General features: G+C 28.2%; 5 protein-coding genes and 1 long non-coding RNA gene across 7 annotated transcripts; 4 read left to right on the top strand and 2 right to left on the bottom strand.

The window, feature by feature from the left end:
• Nucleotides 1-21: 21 nt before the first annotated feature.
• LOC124423942 (ras-related protein Rab-30-like) lies at nt 22-3,847 on the top strand. 2 transcript variants are annotated; one of them, XM_046962328.1, is made up of 5 exons: nt 25-904; nt 1,131-1,214; nt 1,360-1,543; nt 1,650-1,801; nt 1,912-3,847. In XM_046962328.1, exons 1-5 carry the CDS (start codon nt 818-820, stop codon nt 2,020-2,022), a joined length of 618 nt encoding a protein of 205 aa, XP_046818284.1. In that variant the 5' UTR covers nt 25-817; the 3' UTR covers nt 2,023-3,847. The 2 variants fall into 2 exon arrangements, with proteins under 2 accessions (XP_046818285.1, XP_046818284.1); XM_046962329.1 differs by lacking the exon at nt 1,131-1,214 and having other exon boundaries at nt 22-904.
• Nucleotides 3,848-4,785: 938 nt separating this feature from the next.
• On the top strand, nt 4,786-7,011 carry LOC124423941 (Krueppel homolog 2). The gene is made up of 6 exons (XM_046962327.1): nt 4,786-4,942; nt 5,336-5,497; nt 5,615-5,796; nt 5,921-5,988; nt 6,094-6,227; nt 6,300-7,011. Exons 2-6 carry the CDS (start codon nt 5,337-5,339, stop codon nt 6,511-6,513), a joined length of 759 nt encoding a protein of 252 aa, XP_046818283.1. The 5' UTR covers nt 4,786-4,942; nt 5,336; the 3' UTR covers nt 6,514-7,011.
• A 318-nt stretch (nt 7,012-7,329) lies between these two features.
• On the bottom strand, nt 7,330-8,700 carry LOC124423936 (40S ribosomal protein S3). The gene is made up of 4 exons (XM_046962319.1): nt 8,621-8,700; nt 7,915-8,237; nt 7,647-7,834; nt 7,330-7,555 (listed from the first exon to the last, which is right to left on the bottom strand). Exons 1-4 carry the CDS (start codon nt 8,651-8,653, stop codon nt 7,374-7,376), a joined length of 726 nt encoding a protein of 241 aa, XP_046818275.1. The 5' UTR covers nt 8,654-8,700; the 3' UTR covers nt 7,330-7,373.
• Nucleotides 8,701-9,112: 412 nt separating this feature from the next.
• Nucleotides 9,113-11,892, top strand: LOC124423935 (cathepsin O-like). The gene is made up of 7 exons (XM_046962318.1): nt 9,113-9,533; nt 9,787-9,925; nt 10,076-10,314; nt 10,489-10,637; nt 10,715-10,768; nt 11,101-11,369; nt 11,481-11,892. The coding sequence occupies exons 1-7, from the start codon at nt 9,348-9,350 to the stop codon at nt 11,522-11,524; spliced, it is 1,080 nt and encodes a 359-aa protein (XP_046818274.1). The 5' UTR covers nt 9,113-9,347; the 3' UTR covers nt 11,525-11,892.
• Nucleotides 11,876-16,297, bottom strand: LOC124423934 (tryptophan 2,3-dioxygenase). The gene is made up of 7 exons (XM_046962317.1): nt 15,922-16,297; nt 14,814-14,974; nt 14,533-14,720; nt 13,098-13,457; nt 12,791-13,040; nt 12,603-12,696; nt 11,876-12,178 (listed from the first exon to the last, which is right to left on the bottom strand). The coding sequence occupies exons 1-7, from the start codon at nt 15,948-15,950 to the stop codon at nt 12,007-12,009; spliced, it is 1,254 nt and encodes a 417-aa protein (XP_046818273.1). The 5' UTR covers nt 15,951-16,297; the 3' UTR covers nt 11,876-12,006.
• On the top strand, nt 13,362-18,414 carry LOC124423938. Its single transcript, XR_006942199.1, has 3 exons — nt 13,362-13,492; nt 16,678-16,967; nt 17,362-18,414. It is a non-coding gene; the product is annotated as an uncharacterized LOC124423938 (long non-coding RNA).
• The last annotated feature ends 1,981 nt before the right edge of the window (nt 18,415-20,395 follow it).

The following is a 20,395-nucleotide window of genomic DNA, read 5'->3' as shown; positions in this document are numbered from 1 at the left end:
CGTGTCGCTAGTAAAGAAGATATTTTCATGAGAGTGTGATTTTATCTCAGTGGTAAAAGAAATATAAATTTAAATGATTAATTATTCTGAATTAATCAGTAATATGGATTTTCATATAATTTCTATATCTGAATCTTGCATATAGTATATAATCCTTTCATTATAATGAGTCATCCAATCTATATATCTGTTTTATTGGCTATCATATAAAAACAGCTTTGAAAATAGCTTTAACTCGTATACCAAATAGTAACGATTGCCAATTATAAAATAAAAATCAGGTTTGTCAATTCTCTTCTATCGTGAATTTCATTTATTCAATCCGTGTAGACTTTAATAATAAAAACACTTTTATCTGTCGCGTCGTATATGCATTTATATCTTTGTATGTATGTATTGCATACTTACGTGCATATTCGTGTAGCGCACGTGTGTGTGCAATTATAGAAAGCGCTCATTGAGATCTAGTAGTAACAACTATAGATAAAACAGTCATTTTGACAGAATGGCCGAGTGTTCTAAACCTGTTGTAAGACAAATATTAATCGTTCATTTCTTTGAGTTTCACAGAATTAGAACACTAGAGTGAATTAACTAAATAAAAACTAATTGTACATATACGAATGATCGTGATGCATTTTCATTCGTGATATCAAAAGGGTGAATATTGCGAAATTCTTTCTCAAAGTATGTTGTAATTCGAAGGCAACCGTCAAGGTAATCGGAAAGTGTAGAAAGTGCGCGTGTTATGTTTGCAAATGTATAGGTAGACTCGCTTTTGTAAAACCGTTTTGGGATAAATCACGGTGCAAATGTGATGGAGGACTACAAATTTCTTTTCAAAGTCGTCCTGGTGGGCAATGCCGGTGTTGGAAAAACTTGCCTTGTACGGAGATTTACGCAGGTAAAACTTTCTTATCTACATTATTATCGCTCAATTTTCATTTACGTTCACCGTATGACATCATCGGAACTATCTTTAAAAAATGATTTCACTTCCTAAATAATGAACAATATACTTACCAGTCGCGATATCATATGTTACGATTATCGTTGTTTTCGTAAGGAAAAGAGAAAAAAATGTTTCTTTTTTTTTTTTTTCCATAAAAATATCTTTTTATTATTTTTAGGGTTTATTTCCTCCAGGTCAAGGTGCAACAATCGGTGTAGATTTTATGATTAAAACTGTGGAAGTAGAAAATGAGAAAGTCAAGGTTTGCATGTACATGTAATATCTCATAATTAAATATAAATATATACATAATATATACACATATTGTATAAAAAAATTAAAAAGTTATGCATATATATATATATTGTATATTGTGTGAACTAGGTATATATTTGTTTTGATTACAGTTACAAATTTGGGATACAGCTGGACAAGAAAGATTTCGTTCAATAACTCAAAGTTATTATAGATCTGCTCACGCTTTGATTTTAGTATATGATATTTCATGTCAACCTACTTTTGATTGTTTACCTGATTGGTTAAGAGAAATTGAAGAATATGCAAATAATAAAGTTTTAAGGATATTAGTAGGTAAATAAAAGAATAAATTGCAAAATATTTCGATATATTAATATATAATTTGTAACAAAGTTCTTCATTGTGAGTAATTACATTTGTTTTATTATGTCATTTGAAGGTAATAAAATAGATCGAGAGGATAGGGAAATACCAACGCATGTAGGTGAAGATTTTGCACAAAGACATGGAATGTACTTTTTAGAAACATCAGCAAAAGAGGCAGAAAACGTAGAACGATTATTTATGGAGATAGCTGCAGAACTTATGGATGTAAGTATTATTTGTCTTTCATTTTTATATATGTATATATTTTTTTTCTTTTTTTCTTTTTCTTTTTTTTTTTTTTTTTTTCTATTATTAAATTAATTATTTAATTTTAGCAAGCACGTAGTAAGGAATTACCTAGATATGAAACAAATGCAACTTCCATAAATGGAAAGACTACATCAATTGGTGATACTAATAGTTGTGGTTGCAGTCGTTTTTCTTAAATATTTGTGGCAATCGTATTATGTCATTTGTATGAATGCAGAACTGTCGTCAGTTATTGGATATTTATATAATAGAATAAGATTATACGTTTTTCATCACATATATTAAATGCAATACTAGTCGATGTTTCACAGCTCAGACAATATTAATCTATTCGCACACTTGATATTATATATTAGCAAATAGCAAAAACACTATATACTATTTTAATTATTAGAGTGAATTGATTTTTACAATGTTATAGTTAGTACTTCCTTCAATGGCAGACTATCAGATTAGTTAAATTTTTATAAGAATACTCTTTGTCTGACTGATCTGTCATCATTTTTATAAGATTTTGGTTGCTTCAAAAGTACAAATAGTTATGTATGAATTTTGATGGATTTTTATAGAGAAGATAATGTTTATGCCCTAAAACAACAATACTGACAACTTTTTAGATTAATGTCCAATGTGCAATACAGATGTGTGCTTACTATGCTAATTTTAAAATTAAGAATTAACTTGAACATATAAATATTTAAATATTTCATAGAGTACTCACGAAATATCAATAATATGATTGAGATAAATTTTTCTCTATTAGACATTGTTATAAATATAAAGGACACACGTTCTTCATTGTTTTATTACTGATATTTGGGTAATCAAAGTTTTGTTACATTTATTCCATATTTTAATCATGTTTTCTCATCATAGTTTATTATTAATTCTGTTCAACTATTGTTCAATGTTGTATCATAAAAATTATTTACAAAGTATTAACTTTGATAATGCTATCAAAACTATCTATTAATTTGTTTAGGTCATTACTCTAGTCTCAAGATTTGCTTCTTTAACAGGTTAGGTATAAGGAATCTAAGACTACTAAAATTTGTATAATTTTTCTTTCTCATTATTACATTAATCATAATTTATTTATTTTCTCCTGTTAATTCTTTTGTTATATTTTATTTGTATAAATTGAATAATACATATTTACATCAATTGCAAAAACAGAAGAATAAGAAGGGCTGCATTTTTCTAAAGAGTACTATTAAATAATAATGAATTTATATATTACTAAATTGCTTTTTATATTGATAATTTATATGCTATATTATTGAAAAATATTGTGACCAATACAAAATTATTTCATTCCATTTTATTTTTTGGTACAAAATTGATACATTAATGCTATGCAAATAAATCAGATCTTTAAAAATTTAATAAGCTTGTCAATATCAAATAATTTTATTATTATAATAATATGCTATACAATTTTATAATGCATGAAATAAGTGCATATTTGAGTAAATGCTAATAAATACATATCAATCTGTCATGTCTTCTAGGAATTTTATTAAATAATTTATTTTTATTCTGCATTAATATTATTTTACACAGACACTATAATATATAGATGATATAGAAACTTTTATTTACATATATCATTAGATACACTATATTGTGATCACAATAGTTGTAGTAGATGTATCTATTACATATAAACATGCGTGATGTCTAATAGGCATTTCATTGAATAACTTCTACTTATTTCATATAATAGAAGTGTTTATATTTATTTTAAAAGTAATCTCTCTTCTGTCTTGTTTGTAATCAATAAATATGATATCATGATTATATTATGCCTATTATGTAAAATATGAAGATTAACATAAATGTTTTTCATTATTGTATTCAATGCCACACTTTACATGTCATGTATGTATATAACATATGGCAAATTACATAGTGAGTGGAAAGTTTGTATCGAAAGTGTAAATCGAAATCAAGAATTATTGTAGAGTATACTATTAAATTATATCTTGTCTGTGATCAGAACCAATATTCTTTTTATATATATATATATATATCTATGTATTTAAGTTTTTCTCATATTTTAATACTTATTATAAAACAAATATTTTACTTTATGTAATTCTTCAGACCTAAATAGTTTTACTACATCATCTATCACTCTATTTTTCTAGAACTTTTTAATGATTTAACTAAGATTAAATTTCTTAATTGATATGTAATAAAGGTAAGTGATTGAAATATTTTAATGTTATAATATTTTTATACTATTTTAATTATTTACTAATAAATAAATTCAAATAAATTCTAATAATTATGAAATTGTTTAAATAGAATTTCCAATCGAATATGATGCTATTCCGAATGTCAATGTATGCCTGCATGCAGGATAAATAAAAAATTGAAATTAATAATTATCTATAAATATTCTTAAGATATTTTGTATTTGATTAGAACAATATGCAAATTACATAAAAGTCTTATCATATAAAATAATTTCATATTAAAAACACTTGAATGAAGTTAATATAGAAAATTAATAATTTCCATTGTTAATTTATTCACAACTTGTTGAATTAAATGTTTATTGAATTTGATTGAATAAAAAAAGAAGCGTAAATAATTTTTTACTTGTTACGTTTACTTTTTTGTACGTCAATTTTTTATTAGTTCACATATACACGAACTGCATCGTTTATGATATGAGTTTCATACTTTTCATTGGTTAGAATAAGACGTCATATGATAAGTAATTTGTTCAATTATATTAGCATTAATTATGGTACAATTAATTGTATATATAATAAACATTACAGAGTAATTTGAAAATAATATATGTAAAATTCGCAGTATGCGTTGTAAATATTTTTAAAATGCAACCTAAATGAAAATATTTTGTTCATAAATAATAATAATAAATCATTGGCACACCATCTATCAGAAAAAAAATGAACTTCAAAAACGATATTCAGCACGATTATACGGTTCTTCATCAGATTCACACGTAGATATTTTAGAATACATACGAGAAACGTGTAATTGATCAAGGAAACGGCATCGAATCATTTATTCGATTTAGAGTGAATAATTTTCATTTTCTTATAAGCAATACAAAGAAAAGTAAGTTTTATAAAAGGAACAAGTGAATGCTTAAATATTTACATACATTATAATTTTTATTAAAAACGTCGATTAGCATGAGAATTAATTTTTGAACTAACACGTATAGATAATTTCGTTTATAAAAAGCAAACTGATTCTTTTCATATATTATAATTTTATTTAATGTACATAGATTACTGGTAATTATAATTATCTTATTTGCAATTTTACTCATAATAATTTACTATCATTTGTATATTTATATGCATATATATTATATATAATTTATTATATTATGTGTATATATATATATATATAGTTTAAATATTAACAACATATTATTTATTAATATGATTTTCGTATTTATATTTATAAATATATATTTTGTTTTTGTTATTTTATGATATATAGAATGGCAGATAATGCAGGTTCAGGAGATTCATCACCACAGTTGGAAAGAGGATGGTTGGCTTTAAAACAACATGTAATCGATAACAAAATTAAAGCTGGATTATGGTTTACAAGATTACTAACTATGATATTTACAATAAGTTATATTATTCCAATATTTGGGTAAGTTGCTATCTTTGTATCCAATAAATTTATTTTCAACATTTTTTTTTTTTTCATATAATTACAAATGTATTATTTTTATCATAATATAAATTAATAACTCTTTTTATTTTTTAGAAATTCTTATAATATATATTACAAAGCTTTAATGAGCTATGCAGCAACCAGTGCATTGCGTCTTCACCAAAGACTGCCACATGTACATCTTACTAGACAATTTTTGGGAATGTTACTTCTCGAAGATTCCTGCCATTATTTACTTTATTCTATAATATTTCTTTATGTTCCTCCAGTAACAAGTATCCTTTTAATCTTTGTTTTATTTCATATAATATAATATATTATATTATTTATTATTTCTTTTTTATACTTATATGCTACTATTTAGTACATGCTATATATTTTTCTTAAATTTATAATTAGTCGTGCTTGTACCAATATTTTTATTTGCCATGTTGCAATTTGCCAGTTTTTCACTCACATTACTGGATGTAAGTACAAAAACATCTAGTCATATCTAAACATGTAATTATATAAAAATATCATAAGTCATTGTGAAGATAAATTAATACACGTTATATTCTTTCTTTCTTAAGTGCTTAGGACAGAATAGCTGGTGGGGAATACGTCTTATGATCTCTTTGGTTGAGTTTCAGTCTCATAAAATTTTGCGTTTCTGTGCATTTTCTGAAATCATAATTTTACCATACACAGCATTTCTTGTTTTGACGTAAGTCGATAATATATTAAATATAAAGTCTATAAACAAATAAATAAACGACAATATTTTATTTATTTACAGGGGACGTGTTGGTTTGTTAACACCAGTTATATATTATCAGTTCTTGAAGTTACGTCTTGCATCACAAAGAAACCCATTCACGCGTAATATGTTTTATGAAATCAGAAGTATTTTGAATACTTTGGCCAAGAAACCTGCAGTGCCAGATATACTCCGTAAAATGATAGAAGGTTTCCTTTCTTTAACTCAACAAATGGCACCAGTACGTCAGTAATATTTTGATTTGATTCCCTATTTGAACATTTCAAGGGAATTGTTTTTGGATTGTAGGGTCCACACTTTTATAAAATTAAATATAGTGACAGTGAGTGCCGTTGTCAACATTTTTGGTAAATGTGTTTAATTTAATATATATATATAAGATTTAAATAAATAAAAAATGTAATAGGTGCATCTAGATAAACTTATTAGTGTTATAAGTGAGAATGTTTTACAAACATTTCATACATTTTACCATTCGAACGAGATTGAATCTTGTAGTAATAGACATATTTAAGAATTGTCTATTATTTATTAGTATTAATTAAAGTGAACTTGTATGTTTTATAACCTGTCATAAAATTAATGAATTTATTTATAGTTGTCAGGAATCTGGTATACTATAGTCATGTAGAGATATAACACAATGCTGTCTGTCAAGCATGTGGTGTTATTGTAATTATCACAAATATGTAAAATAAGTAATGTAAACTATATCATTGATTTACTCATACTTCAAAAGTATTACTTTTCTTTAAGCACCTTTTTGTATATTTTTGTTGTTTGTGTATTCCTTTATGATTAAATATATGGTTATGGTAAACAATTTTTTATATAATTCTTGTTATTAAATTTCTTTAATTGATATAATTTGTTGGTTAGTGCTATAAAATTTTGAGAATATTTTATTTAATAAAAAATATAATTTTATTGTCATTTAGAGATAATACAAATACTGCAGTAATATGTAAAATATTTTTAGAATATTTCTTTGATTTTTTTCAATGATTAGTAGTTAGGGTTAAAAATATTATACAGAGAAATCAAAGTATTTCTTGTTTTATACCATTTTTATTTTTGTTGTAATGTTAATTATTACACAAGTGGTGCCGGTTGAGGTATGTCTTTTGAGGCTTTTATTTCAGAAGTTGGTTGTAAAGGACGTACTTCTTCTTTTGGTTCAGCTATCGAAACATAATCTGGAAGAGGATCTTTTGGACCAAGTTTACCATTAGGATCCCATGGTAACATAATTTTTACTTTGATACCTAATACACCTAAAATAAAATAATAAGAAAAAATATTGATCAATGTGTCTGACGTAAAAAAAAAAAATCTGTTTAATATTTGTTCTAATTGGAAATATACCTTGTCGAAGAAGTACATGACGAGTTGCAGTGTTTACATAATTGTTTGTTGGTTCTCCTGAATGAATCATTAAGCCATCAACAAATTTCATTGATTTTGCTCTCTGACCACGTAACTTCCCACTGACAACAACTTCACATCCTCTTGCTCCTGATTCCATGATAAATCGAAGAACACCATAACATGCCCTATGAAATAAAAATCATCATTTTTTAATACGTTAATTAGAATTAAAGTATAAATTATAAATAATTATTTGTAAACAAACCTTCGTACAGCAAGTCCACCAATCAACTTATATCGAAGGGACTCGGCTTGTGCAATAGCACATAATCCACGTTGTGCTACTTTTTCAGCATATAATTCAACATTTTGTGGTTCTTTAAAATTAAAACGTTTTTGTACCACAGAGGTCAATTCTCTGATTCTGCGCCCTTTTTCTCCCAAAACACTCTGTGTATGTGTGGCTAATAGGATGATCTCTGTACGAGTTGGCGTTACACGAACCTCAACACCAGAATATCCATCTTCTGCGAGTTCGCGAGTCAAGAATTCATTGAGCTCAGCTTTGAAGACTCCATCTCCTACAAACTATCAATGTAACGATTAGTATATCGTTAACTTTTGATAGTAGTATCAATACAAAGTTAACCTTAAAAGTTCACGTTTTATTGAGTAAACATAACACTTTAATGAAAAGGAAAATATAATTAATTTAATTCATGTCTATTTATAATATCAATAAAATATTGTGGATGTTTTTCTTTTTAAGATTAAAATGAAAACTTTCGATAGGTGACAATTTCATGGAATAGCGGGGGAAGAAAACAATTAAAAGTATCCATGGCATCCACCTTTTCACCATGTTTCACTGTTATATATTTGCACAAAATCTTATTATAACAAGATTTAAGATTACGGGAAACACTATATTTTCAAGTAATATATATTAGAAATCACAATAAATCACAAACCTTCTTTTTCTTTGAAATAGAACGAGTACCCATATTTAACGTAGATGCCACAACAGAAGGCAAGAATGTAAAAGACCGGACTGAAAGCGGAAATAGTATAATTCTCTTACTCAACTAGTCAAATTAGCGTTTATGTATAACAAAAAGTTATTACAAAATCATTAGAACTTAAGAAAAATGGATATAACAATTTTAAAAATTATTTCATATTTAATTAAAATGTTAGATATAATTGCAATTTTGTTGTTGGTTAATGGTAACGATTATAAGTTTAACAAGTACATGAGTAGGCAGTTCGTTAAGAAGAAATAATATTAATGATGTTCAATAATACGTTAAACATTGTATCATCGTTAATGATTTATTATTAAAGCGTGCATTTTATAGGGATGTTTTTTTAAAATATTATCATCGATACTTTACGGTTCAATCAAATACGTCTCTCGTTTGATTTAAGAGGTTAGAGCAAAACAACGTCAGTCGAATTTAATACTGCTGACAAAATACTACTGATAAATTGTCAATTTTTATCAATATACGTAATATACTAAGTCATTTTGTTTTCATTGTTTATCAATGAATATAATGAGTAATTGTACACGGTCTTGAAAAATATTATCGAAGTAAAAACATATACTTTGTATTGAGTCATGTGATTAAGATTCATTTCATTCACTCGATCTCAAGTTTCTTATGACGAGATTAGGTATTATGTTGTGTTTCCGACATGGAATGGAGAACAGTTGCAGTGACGATATTAGTAGTGACACTTTGTTTCTTGGCCATACCTATTCGCATTGGCCCTGATAATAATAACGAAGATATCAAGTTGTTCGAGAATTATGTCGCGCGGTATAATAAATCGTATAAAAACAATCCAACCGAGTATAGTGATAGATTCGAACGATTTCAGGTAATAGATAAGATTTATAAGTTTCATTTTATCACCTTTTCTCGCTTGTGTTAATTTTTTATCTATAGATCAATTTTTCCCGCGATTTGTTTATTTGAATTTTATTCTTATAACTTCCCGCGCTTACTCATCTTTCCTTCCACCAATTTTGAACACGCTTATCGCGGATCTTTAATTGCATTTTTTTTCTCCTTCCAATTGCATCGATAAAAATTCGATTTTCAACGTATTAATAAGAATATTAACTTTTTAGAGATCTTTACGACATATCGAGAAAATGAATGGTTTTCGATCGTCCCAGGAAAGTGCTTTCTACGGACTCACGGAATTTTCCGACATGTCGGAAGATGAATTTCTACAGAAAACCCTTTATTCTGATCTATCGGAAAGAGGTGAGATTAGATCGAAATAATAAATGTTCTCGATGAAATCTTTTATTTCGAACAAATTTGAGATAAAGATTTTTTTCGACGATTATACCATATCAATTCTGTGTATTTTGCAATGAAAAGTAAATAAAATTTTTTTTATTTATCCATCAGGAAAAAAGCATGCGAACGCGAGCTATCATAACGAACATCGTAAGAGAAAAGAAAGAAATCACTTGGAAAAAAGAACTATAGGTATACCACTGAAAGTAGATTGGCGAGAGAAAGGTGTAATATCTCCTATAAAGAATCAAGGATCCTGTGGTGCTTGTTGGGCCTTCAGTACTGTCGAGGTAGTTGAATCGATGTATGCCATAAAAAATGGCAGTCTACATTTTCTAAGTGTACAGGAGGTAAGTTACTAAGCTCTTTTAAGAATTGATAATACTTTCCCCTACCATTATGATAATATATTGTTTTGCATATTGCGGACACTTGCGGTGATCGATCCATTAAGTATATAATATGCTTTGTATCGTTCGAATATAAATGTATCTTATATAATATTTTATTCGTAACATTTGTAGATGATTGATTGTGCAAGGAATACTAATCTCGGATGTGAAGGTGGAGATATTTGCAGTTTGCTCGCTTGGTTGAAATTAACGAAATCGCCGATATTACCGGAATCTAATTATCCGCTCACACGAATGACTGACACGTGCAAGCTAAAAGGGTATATTTTAAGATTAAATTGTATTGTCGTAAAGAATTTTGATAATACGATCGTTATTTAATATTTATATATTTCAGAGCTACCGCGAAAATGAAAACAGGTATCAAGGTGATGGACTTTACCTGCGATAGGTATTTGAATTTTCCATATATTTTTATTTTATTTGTTATCATACATATGGACTACTCGAAGGAATATACTTTGAAACAAAATCAAAGATTAAAGAATTTCTAGCGAAGATTGATTAACAACATTATTATACAATCTTAGAGAATTGATATATGTATGTAGAGTGTAATATGTCGTATTAGAAAAATATTTTATTATATAAGTTGATTGATCAGCATGTTTATGTAATCTAATCATAACGTTTATGAAATCTTACCTTCATTCAATTATACGTCCGTAAGCATATACAAGGTTTAAGAGTGAATAATAATGTCTATCTGATGGATGACGTTAGCTTTATAGATTCAGAAGAGGAACTTCTGATAACATTGGCCACACACGGTCCTGTGGCTGCCGCGGTGAATGCATTATCCTGGCAAAATTATTTAGGTGGTATAATACAGTATCATTGCGATGGTGCTTTTACCAGTTTGAATCATGCTGTACAAATAGTAGGTTATGATAAATCCGACACAATACCTTATTATATTATCAAAAATTCGTGGGGTCCAGCTTTTGGTGATAGAGGTTACTTGTACATCGCTATTGGCAGCAATCTTTGCGGTGAGATAAAAATACGGATTGTCTTTAAATCATTAATGTTTATTATAAAAATATGATTTATTATTTTTCTTTTTTTTTCTTTTCTTTTTTTTTTTTTTTTGATATCACCAGGTATCGCCAATCAAGTTTCAGCGTTGGATATCATCTATAAATAAAGGAATATATAATGATGACGTTAGTCTATGATCACCATATATTTACGTATATGGCATTTATCATTAAAAATTAGTCTTTAATGTACCTGACTAATTTGTGATTGATTATAAAAAACAAATTGAAATATATTTATCATATGTAATATATTTGATCAGTATTTCTGATCAGTGTTGGCGGAGATCTTAAAGTTCAGATATATATGTACATACATATACACACACACACACACACATACACACACACCTTATTGTATTAATAGAAATTAATAACTAAGCTGTTCTTAGCAATGGTATTTACTTAAAATTTTAAGATAGGATAAAGATTTTATTTAAAATGAATAAAAAGCCAAACAGATTTTACAAGTTTATTATATGTTACAAGCTATTTTAATATTATAATAAAGATATTACTTATCTATATATAATTGAGGAATGATTAAAAATCGGGTAACTTGAATATTACGGTATAAATTATTACAAGTTTACGAGCGTTCTATTTCATTTTCAGCATTGTTTTGATTGTTATCGGTACTCCAACCATTCCAAGAAATTGAAAGTCTTGTTTTCATTTGCTTCGTTAATGGTGGTATTAAATGTCTAGGTATTAAGAACGTAGACAAATTGAACAAGTCTAGGAACACTTTGTATCTATCGCTATCAATTGAAACGTACAATGTTAATAAGTTTTATCAAATGTTCATTATACATAGAATATAGAATATATATACAGGGGATCACAAAATTCATAATTTGTGGCGGGGTATGGAAGAAGATAAAAAGCGATAATTCCTCTGTTATTTTTTTCTCCGATTATTTTTCATTGATTATGAATTATTTAACGATTAAGTCGATCAATCCTGTGCGCGTTGCAGCGTAGTATTATTTGATTAAATTGATCGAACGATAGAATGATAAAAGGAAATAAAATGAAAGCATGTCATTTGTGCCGGTCGGTTTTATGAACTTCCGACAGTTGTCGTTGTCGGCTCTTCCTTTATTCGAGCTAAAATATTTGTTTAATTTTGGGACACCCCGTGTATATATAGTACATATAAAAATCCTTATATCGATTAGTTACCTCAATGTCGATTTCAAGTATTGGTAGCCGGAAGATCCACCAGTTCCAAGTTGTTGAGAACCAATCATCCTCTGAACCATGATGACGTGATTATCTAAAAATATAAAAGATTTTGTAATGCGTTATTAATTATTCGTTTAGTAAAGAAGGGTCATGTAGTTAAAGGTCCATAATATAGACTATCTTACACCTCCATTTAGTAATCAGAGAATCAATGTCCATCAATGCAGTTAGTATTTGATGGGGTTGACTGAATCTTGGTTCGTCCCGATATAATGTTATCATTACAGCTCCTTGCAAGGCAGCATACGAGAATCTTCGTTCTCCTCTCGAGACAAGCGCGTTATGAAGAGATTCGTTAAAGATTGTTTCGAAAATGGCTTGACGAGATTGAACGTTGCTCGTAAGATATACCTTCATTTGCTCCTCTGATTGTTCCTGTGATAATAAGTTATATTTCAATTTCAATTAAAATTGTTTAAAATAAAAATTTACCTGTGCAGTTTGTTCTTGTTCGAAGAGCATTTGTTCAACGGCTCTCTTGTACTTTCCCCAAAAGTCAAAATCGTAAGATTCGAGACCGGGTGTCCTGGCCAACCACTTTTGGACCAAGCAGCTGAGGCTGGGTTCTTCCTCGGAACGTTTGATCTCCTCAATGGCTTTCGGATCTCTTCCGAAAACTCTCATGTAACTTTGATTATATCTTACTCTGTGTTCTTGTTTTACACCAAGTTTGTTTTCTAGTAATCGAAATTGCAGGGATTGAAAGCCGGAAGCTGGGCAGAGGTAATCGCGGAACGCCATGAAATCCAACGGTGTCATAGTCTCTAAGATCGTCACTTGGTCCACCAGAAGCTACGAAGGACACAGGAAAGAAAATATTTCATAATGTAAGTATTCTATATTTTACCATTGGTACTTCGTTCATATAACTATAATAAGGTAATTTTAAAGGAGAAACTCTTTCGCAAATATACATAAACATTGCTTATCGATTGGACCGCAACTATATCCGCATTTGTATGGTTGCTTCGTGCAGCCAGTTATTTTACTCGTCACCGTGGATTTACTACGACAGTAAAGTACCTTAAAGGCGACAAATCGTTTCTTCGCTTCTTTTTCCTGTAATCGTACGGAAGTTCATAGATGTATCAATTAGTGTCATCCTATTTATAGATTTCTTCTATATAAGTTATGCCATCAACAACTTTTCGTTCGCTCGTATTAAAGTCAAGTTTATTTTCTTTAAAGAGAAATGTTCAACAATGGATTTTTCAACGGATTCGATTCCATGAAGAATGGTATTTTTATTGTTGAATCGAAAGACGATAGAGAATAGGAAACAACCGCATGCACGTTTTGCGGTACGGAATGAACGGTAATAAGATTATTACTCAAGTTTTTTACACCTACAATTATTCCTATGAGGTGTCGCGTATCATTTGTGGGTATTAGTTTACTCAGAGCGCGTGTATTATTTCAGTGGTCCCCCATAGAATATCGTTTATACGTGAGAGACTGTCGTTAATGTGAAAGGAAAAGAACAGAAGAGAAAAGGAAAAAATAAAAATTTGGTCATCGTCGTTCGGATTGGATAGTCGAGTATGTATCGATTTCATTTCGTCCAGTTTTACTGAGAGCGTACAATTTTCTTCTTCTCCCGTGTCATGGCTATCAATCTCAGAAGAGACTCGAGCTCGACGAATATTGAGAAATCATCATTGATATTAATTGTCAGAGACATTTGATTAACTCTACATAAGAAAAATTAGATTAGAAGCCTTGCAATAACGGAACGTTATCATCGTGGTTAATGAAATAATTTTTTTCATTATTCTTACTGTCGTTTATCTTTTTTTATCTTTATAATTCAACACTTTAAGATCTTATTCTTTTTGTTTTGACGAATGAACAAGTTTTAGGAACGTACTTTTAATATAAGAACGATGCGATGAAGTCGTCTAAGAATTTCCAAAGTTCTTGATTCGTTCAAAATGTGAACATCATTTTGAACCGTCGAAGTATGATTGGTAGTGATATAAACGTTTGAGTCAGAACTGAAGAGTGATCTGACTGAATCCAATTCGTAGATAATCTGCTTGAACCATAGTTCGTATGCTGCGATAAAAATAAAAGAAATTTTGTACGATTCTTATTCTTTTTTTCTTTTATTATAAATTTTACTTATCAAAAGGAAGATCTTCGTAATACCTTGATGAGTAATGATAAAAAGATGCTCGTCGTGTACCTCTTCATTGTACTCAGCGCTAAGGAGCCTTTGCGCGGATAAGATTTTATCTAAACGAAGATATTCTCCATAGAGTAAGGCTGATCCTTTGGTTAATTGAGTTACTTCTTGGCTCTGATCATCTCTAAGAGAAATAACGATAAATCGATTTTACTTTTTTTTTTTTCTTTGGTAATAATAAGAACAAAACAAAACAAAAAAATTCAATACGATTTCAATAAGTCAGTCAAGATATATGATAGTCAGAGAACGATTAATTGTATTATTAATTATAATATTAATATGAAATATTTTTCTCTTAATCGTCTAATATTTTTCATACAAACAGAAAGAAATTCTAAGATTTAGAAGCTATACATTTCGAAGCTAGATCTAATACAATTTTATTATCCTCTCAGAATTTTTTTCATTGTTATCTACGTAACATAAGTCAGAAGAAGATCTAATACTATATCGATTATTTTAAAAAACATAGTAGATCTAAAAAGGTCATTTTAAATAAGAACATGTTTATGCGGATAAATGAAAAATAAAACGGAAAAAAAATTTTATTTAGAAAAATGATACAAGACGATGTTGTTTAAGATTAATCGTATATTACATAGGATGGTCTTAAACGTTCCAGACAGACTTAACAATTTTATAGGAAATTTAATTCTAAACAAAAAATTTACAACAAATATGACTTGAAAAATGTTTCCTTAAAAAGTTAATGTTTAAAAACCTCTAAAATTACGGTTATTTTATATACTTTTACAAACATCAGAGAAAATATATATTTTTAAAAAATAGTCAACAAAAATTATAGAGAATTAATTTATCTTTCAAATGAGATTAAAATGATCGTAGTATGTTTCATAAGTTGTGAGATAATTAATTTCAAATGTACAACTTTTGTTTCGTTACTTTTTGTTAAAAAAAATGTATATTTATATGATTTCAGAGGTTTTCAGAGAAGTATTTTTCGATCCATGTTTGTAGGAAACTTTTTATTCGAAATTAAATTTTCTATAAAACATCGGAACATTCTCGGCCACTTTGCATACTTTTAATTTATATAATTTTACTTACGTGATAGTTCCCGACAAAGGACAGGCCATTGTTTCTTAATTACTATTGATGCTTTTTTCGATCCTATGAAACTAACTTCTTATGTTTTGACAAACACTGTGCGTACTATAGAAATTTTGTGGATTTGTCATAAAAAAAATGAAATGATTTTTATACTACATTCGTTTAACCGCGATCTTGATGTAGGTATCAACACGCCGAATACAAGTCGTCGAATAGATGGTTGACGCGCGACTAAAGAGTGAACGACTAAGAAGAACACGCGGTTATCCTTCTTATAAGCGATACTTTACTGTATATACTAGCTAAAGTAAAATATTTCAATATTTCAAATGTTTTATGATATGTTTAAGTGATATGTTTGAATTACGACTTCTGCGAATAAAATCTATTGATTCTATACACGTTATCTTTGCAGTTAGATATCGAAATTATAAGAGCTTATAATTTATTTAAATTTTTGTCTATATTCAATAATATTGTTTTTTGCCTTTATATTTCATCATAATTCTTTTATAATGATCATCTAAAAATATATTTTTTTAGTATCTTTAATTATCTTTATCGTTTATTATCTTTTATTCAATGAATTAAAAAAAATGAATCTTATAAAAAATACTTTCTTATAATCGCATAGATTAATGATAAGATTTTTAAAAACACGAAGAAATGCTGCAGAATTTATGGTATCATTATATATGTTTAAAAATCTCATTTTTATATTTTATATTTGGATTAATCGATCGTATGTTTTAGTTCATAGGGTTATCGCTAGGTGACGTATGAAAGTATTAACTCATCGAGGGACCGAGAGATGGCCATATAATCAGCTGCAATCAAACGAGTTACCGATCATAGAAATTATTTATAATATCAATGGAATATTAACATTTTGAAGAAGATAGAAATAAATATCAATTACGGATCGGATATAATTATATAGTACTATTCTATCCTTTCATTAATTTGAGAACATCGTTAAACTGATATACGATCGTAATAATAATTATCATAGGATACAATTATAAAAACGAACAATTTATTTGGTACGTATCGTTGATGTTTTTATAAATATTTTAAATGAACGAAATTTCGTCTCATTATCGAAATTCCGTCTCATTATCGTAATTAAATATATTACATTATATTATAAAGTACCATAAGAATATTATTGCTATATACTATTTAAATTAACCTAAGCATATTTAAAGTACAAAAACTCAGAAATATAGAATGACTATTTTTTGTCTCACCATTTATAGCCTTTTCATATTCAATGTATATATACATATACTCTTATTTACGAGATTTGTCGTGGCATAAAAAAGTATTATGAGGAACTCGTATAAAATGTATACCCGTAATTGCGATTTAGATAGTGGCTCTAATTGCTTCTACCAAAATGGCTGACTGACTTTATTTTACTTGTATCTTTTCTAGGCAGCATTCGAGAAGATGTTTTCTGTTGCATGGCTTTCTCAGTCCTTGCATTTTATATTTTAATTACAGTTAAGATATATAAACAAATGGAACGAAAAATATATTGGTCTTATTTCTTTGAAAGAAAAACAATATAATATTTATAAATCCATCTTTACAAAAGAAATTATACGAACATTTATATAAGATATCATTGTATAATTAGATTATTTAATTTAATAATTAATGAATTTAATTAACAATTACAGATTCTCATATATCAATTTTTAAGAACGTAAATACGAAATATCATTTCAATCGAATCAATCAATCTCAATTAATCTGATAGTTCTTATTTTGCTATCATATATACTTTTCAAATTTTGTGCATTGCAAAGATGAAGAAATGTTTTCATATATCTCTAGATTAATAGTATAGAATCATCATTGGGATTGGCGTAAAAATTATTCATACGCCGATCATATTGCTGTTGCAGTCAATCTTTTCTTTTTGATCTATGTATCAATCGAATCGATGGTAAAACTTAATAATTAGCTATATATATTTACTCGATTTATCATTATTAAGATAACCAAGTGCAATATTCTTCTTATCAAAGTAAATAGATCATCGCTTCAAAAAATATACTCTTCTTATCGAATTTTTTGATTTTTTTTCACTGTTTTTTTTCATTTTCTGTATTACATTACATTACACTTTTTTCTCAACGAGTAATACGTATTTATTTGATCGATCTTCGATGTAAACACGCTACGTGCGTCAATTCAGATTCCACAAGATAGACCAGAAAGAATCATTGAGTATTTCAAGTATACACGAGTTTTTCTGAAGTAAATGCTTCGCTTTAATTTCGTTGCACATCTGAGTCGGTATCTGTGGACGCGGAGGGTGGTTGGAAAAGAAGAACAAAAGAAAAAAAAAAAAGAAAAGAAAAGAAAGAGAATGAAAAAAAGAGAAGAGCGAAGAAAGAGAAAGAGTTAAAACAACGTGTATACCGTACACAGATCGTCAAAATTTTCTTCTCTTTTTTTGTTTCCTACCGTTTTATTTTTCAACTCTCTTATTTCTATCTCTTCTTTTTCCATCGTTCCTCCTCTCTCCATCCAATTCTACTTATGTACGCGCGATAGATCATCACAATTGATTCTATTTTATAAACAAGAGATTCTCGAGAGCAAGATAAAAGAATTGAGTAATTCCATTCGTTCGACGACTATTTGGAAGATACATAGATCGATTGAAAAAAAAAAGTGATAATAAGAATTAAACGGATTTGATGAAATTTGATGAAAATTGATACATTTTTTTACAAACTTACAACTTTATAAGTAAATATATACGAGTTAAATATAGAATAGTGTTATTAGGTAGTATAATATCTGTAAATATCCATAGATAATATGCATAGATATATGCATACATATACATGCATATCTAATAAGCTTTAGAATTGCATTATTTGTCAGTTCGAATTATCAAGATTAAATGTATGCGACATGTGTCACTAGTGCACATTGTACCGATGCACGTCATGTAATATAATATACATATATATATATAAGTATTCGTGTGTACGCGCGCGCGCGCGTGTGTGTGTGTATGTCTGTGTATACAGTCGTATAACTATAAATAGAAAAGTGTAAATTCTATTTGTTAAATATTATGCAACAAAAAAAAAATAACATAGCGTTGAGTTTGTCGATTCTGCTTTAGCGAGTCATCGTCGAGCTACAAAGAGACAACGCCCATGACATTATGTACGATTAAGGACCATGTAATCCAGTACTGTATCTAGAACGATGCAACAGGTGTATGCGCTTATCCAGGAGGCATGGTATAGTAAAGGGTAGTGGGTATCGTATAGCTTTGGGTAGCCTTCGAACGATATATTTTCAAAGCAAATTCATTGTTCGACTTCGCGTAACGATAATTAACTTTCGAATTGGAAATCATGTTAGATGTTCTCGTCGAGGTTATAGGATATCGTAAAACGTTTCATCGAAATGAAATGGTTCTTCGTTTTCAATCTTCTTATTTTTCTTTTTTTATTGTTTTGTTTTCTCTTTATCATGACGTTAATACGTTTCTGATGTTACGATATTCATTTAAATATTATTATTTTATTTTTCAATTATTCTTTTCTTCGAGAATAATATACGTAAGTTAAAGAACATAGAAGGATAATTACTGACGCGTTCAGATAGAAACTCAACGTTTCAAGTCTTTTAATTCGATTCGAAATTGTGCTAGAAGACACACGAACTAAACGGAAGATAAAAGGGGAGAAAAGACGATGGTTTATAATTAAAAAAGAAATAGCAATAAATGATGCGGAATATAGAAAGGAAAAATGAATGACGTTGTTTTAATCAACGTATGATGTAAATTTGATCAGCGACTTTTTGTGATAATACGAAAAAAAACAATATGATAATTATGCTTTCTTTTTTTAGATGTCTTGTAATACATGTGAAATGAATTCATATTGAACAATTTTGAACGATGAAATCAGCATTTTCATAACATCGAATGTACTATCATATAAAAATATAAACAAATGTTGATTAGCTAATTTGAAAGTTAGTTAATCAATATTACTCGATTTTTTATATTACCGTTATTTAATAATAAAAAATATTTTTTGAAAGTTTGTAGTAGCTTGTATATATAAACAACAAACAAATTAATGGTATCAATTGATGATAAAAAAAACTCTGCCCTTGACACTGTAGATTATCTTTCAAAAATAGAAAACCTCCGACCGCGAAATTGAATATATCTTATGATGTATATCTTAGGGTATATTATCTATCGCACATAACACACACGCACACACACATATATATATATATATATATATATATATACACACGCGCGCGCGCGTATAAATGATTTCTCTTGTTTGGATCGAATGTAATTATTAACCGAACCTTGGATACCGATATTCATTTATAGAAATATTCTTTTTCTATATTCTATTTTTTTCCCTCTTTCTTTGTATGTGAAATGCTATGGGGGAAGAAATTTATATAT

This window comes from Vespa crabro, chromosome 4, assembly GCF_910589235.1.
Source record: "Vespa crabro chromosome 4, iyVesCrab1.2, whole genome shotgun sequence".
Taxonomy (NCBI): Eukaryota; Metazoa; Arthropoda; class Insecta; order Hymenoptera; family Vespidae; genus Vespa; species Vespa crabro.
This window is presented reverse-complemented; position numbering and strand designations above follow the sequence as displayed.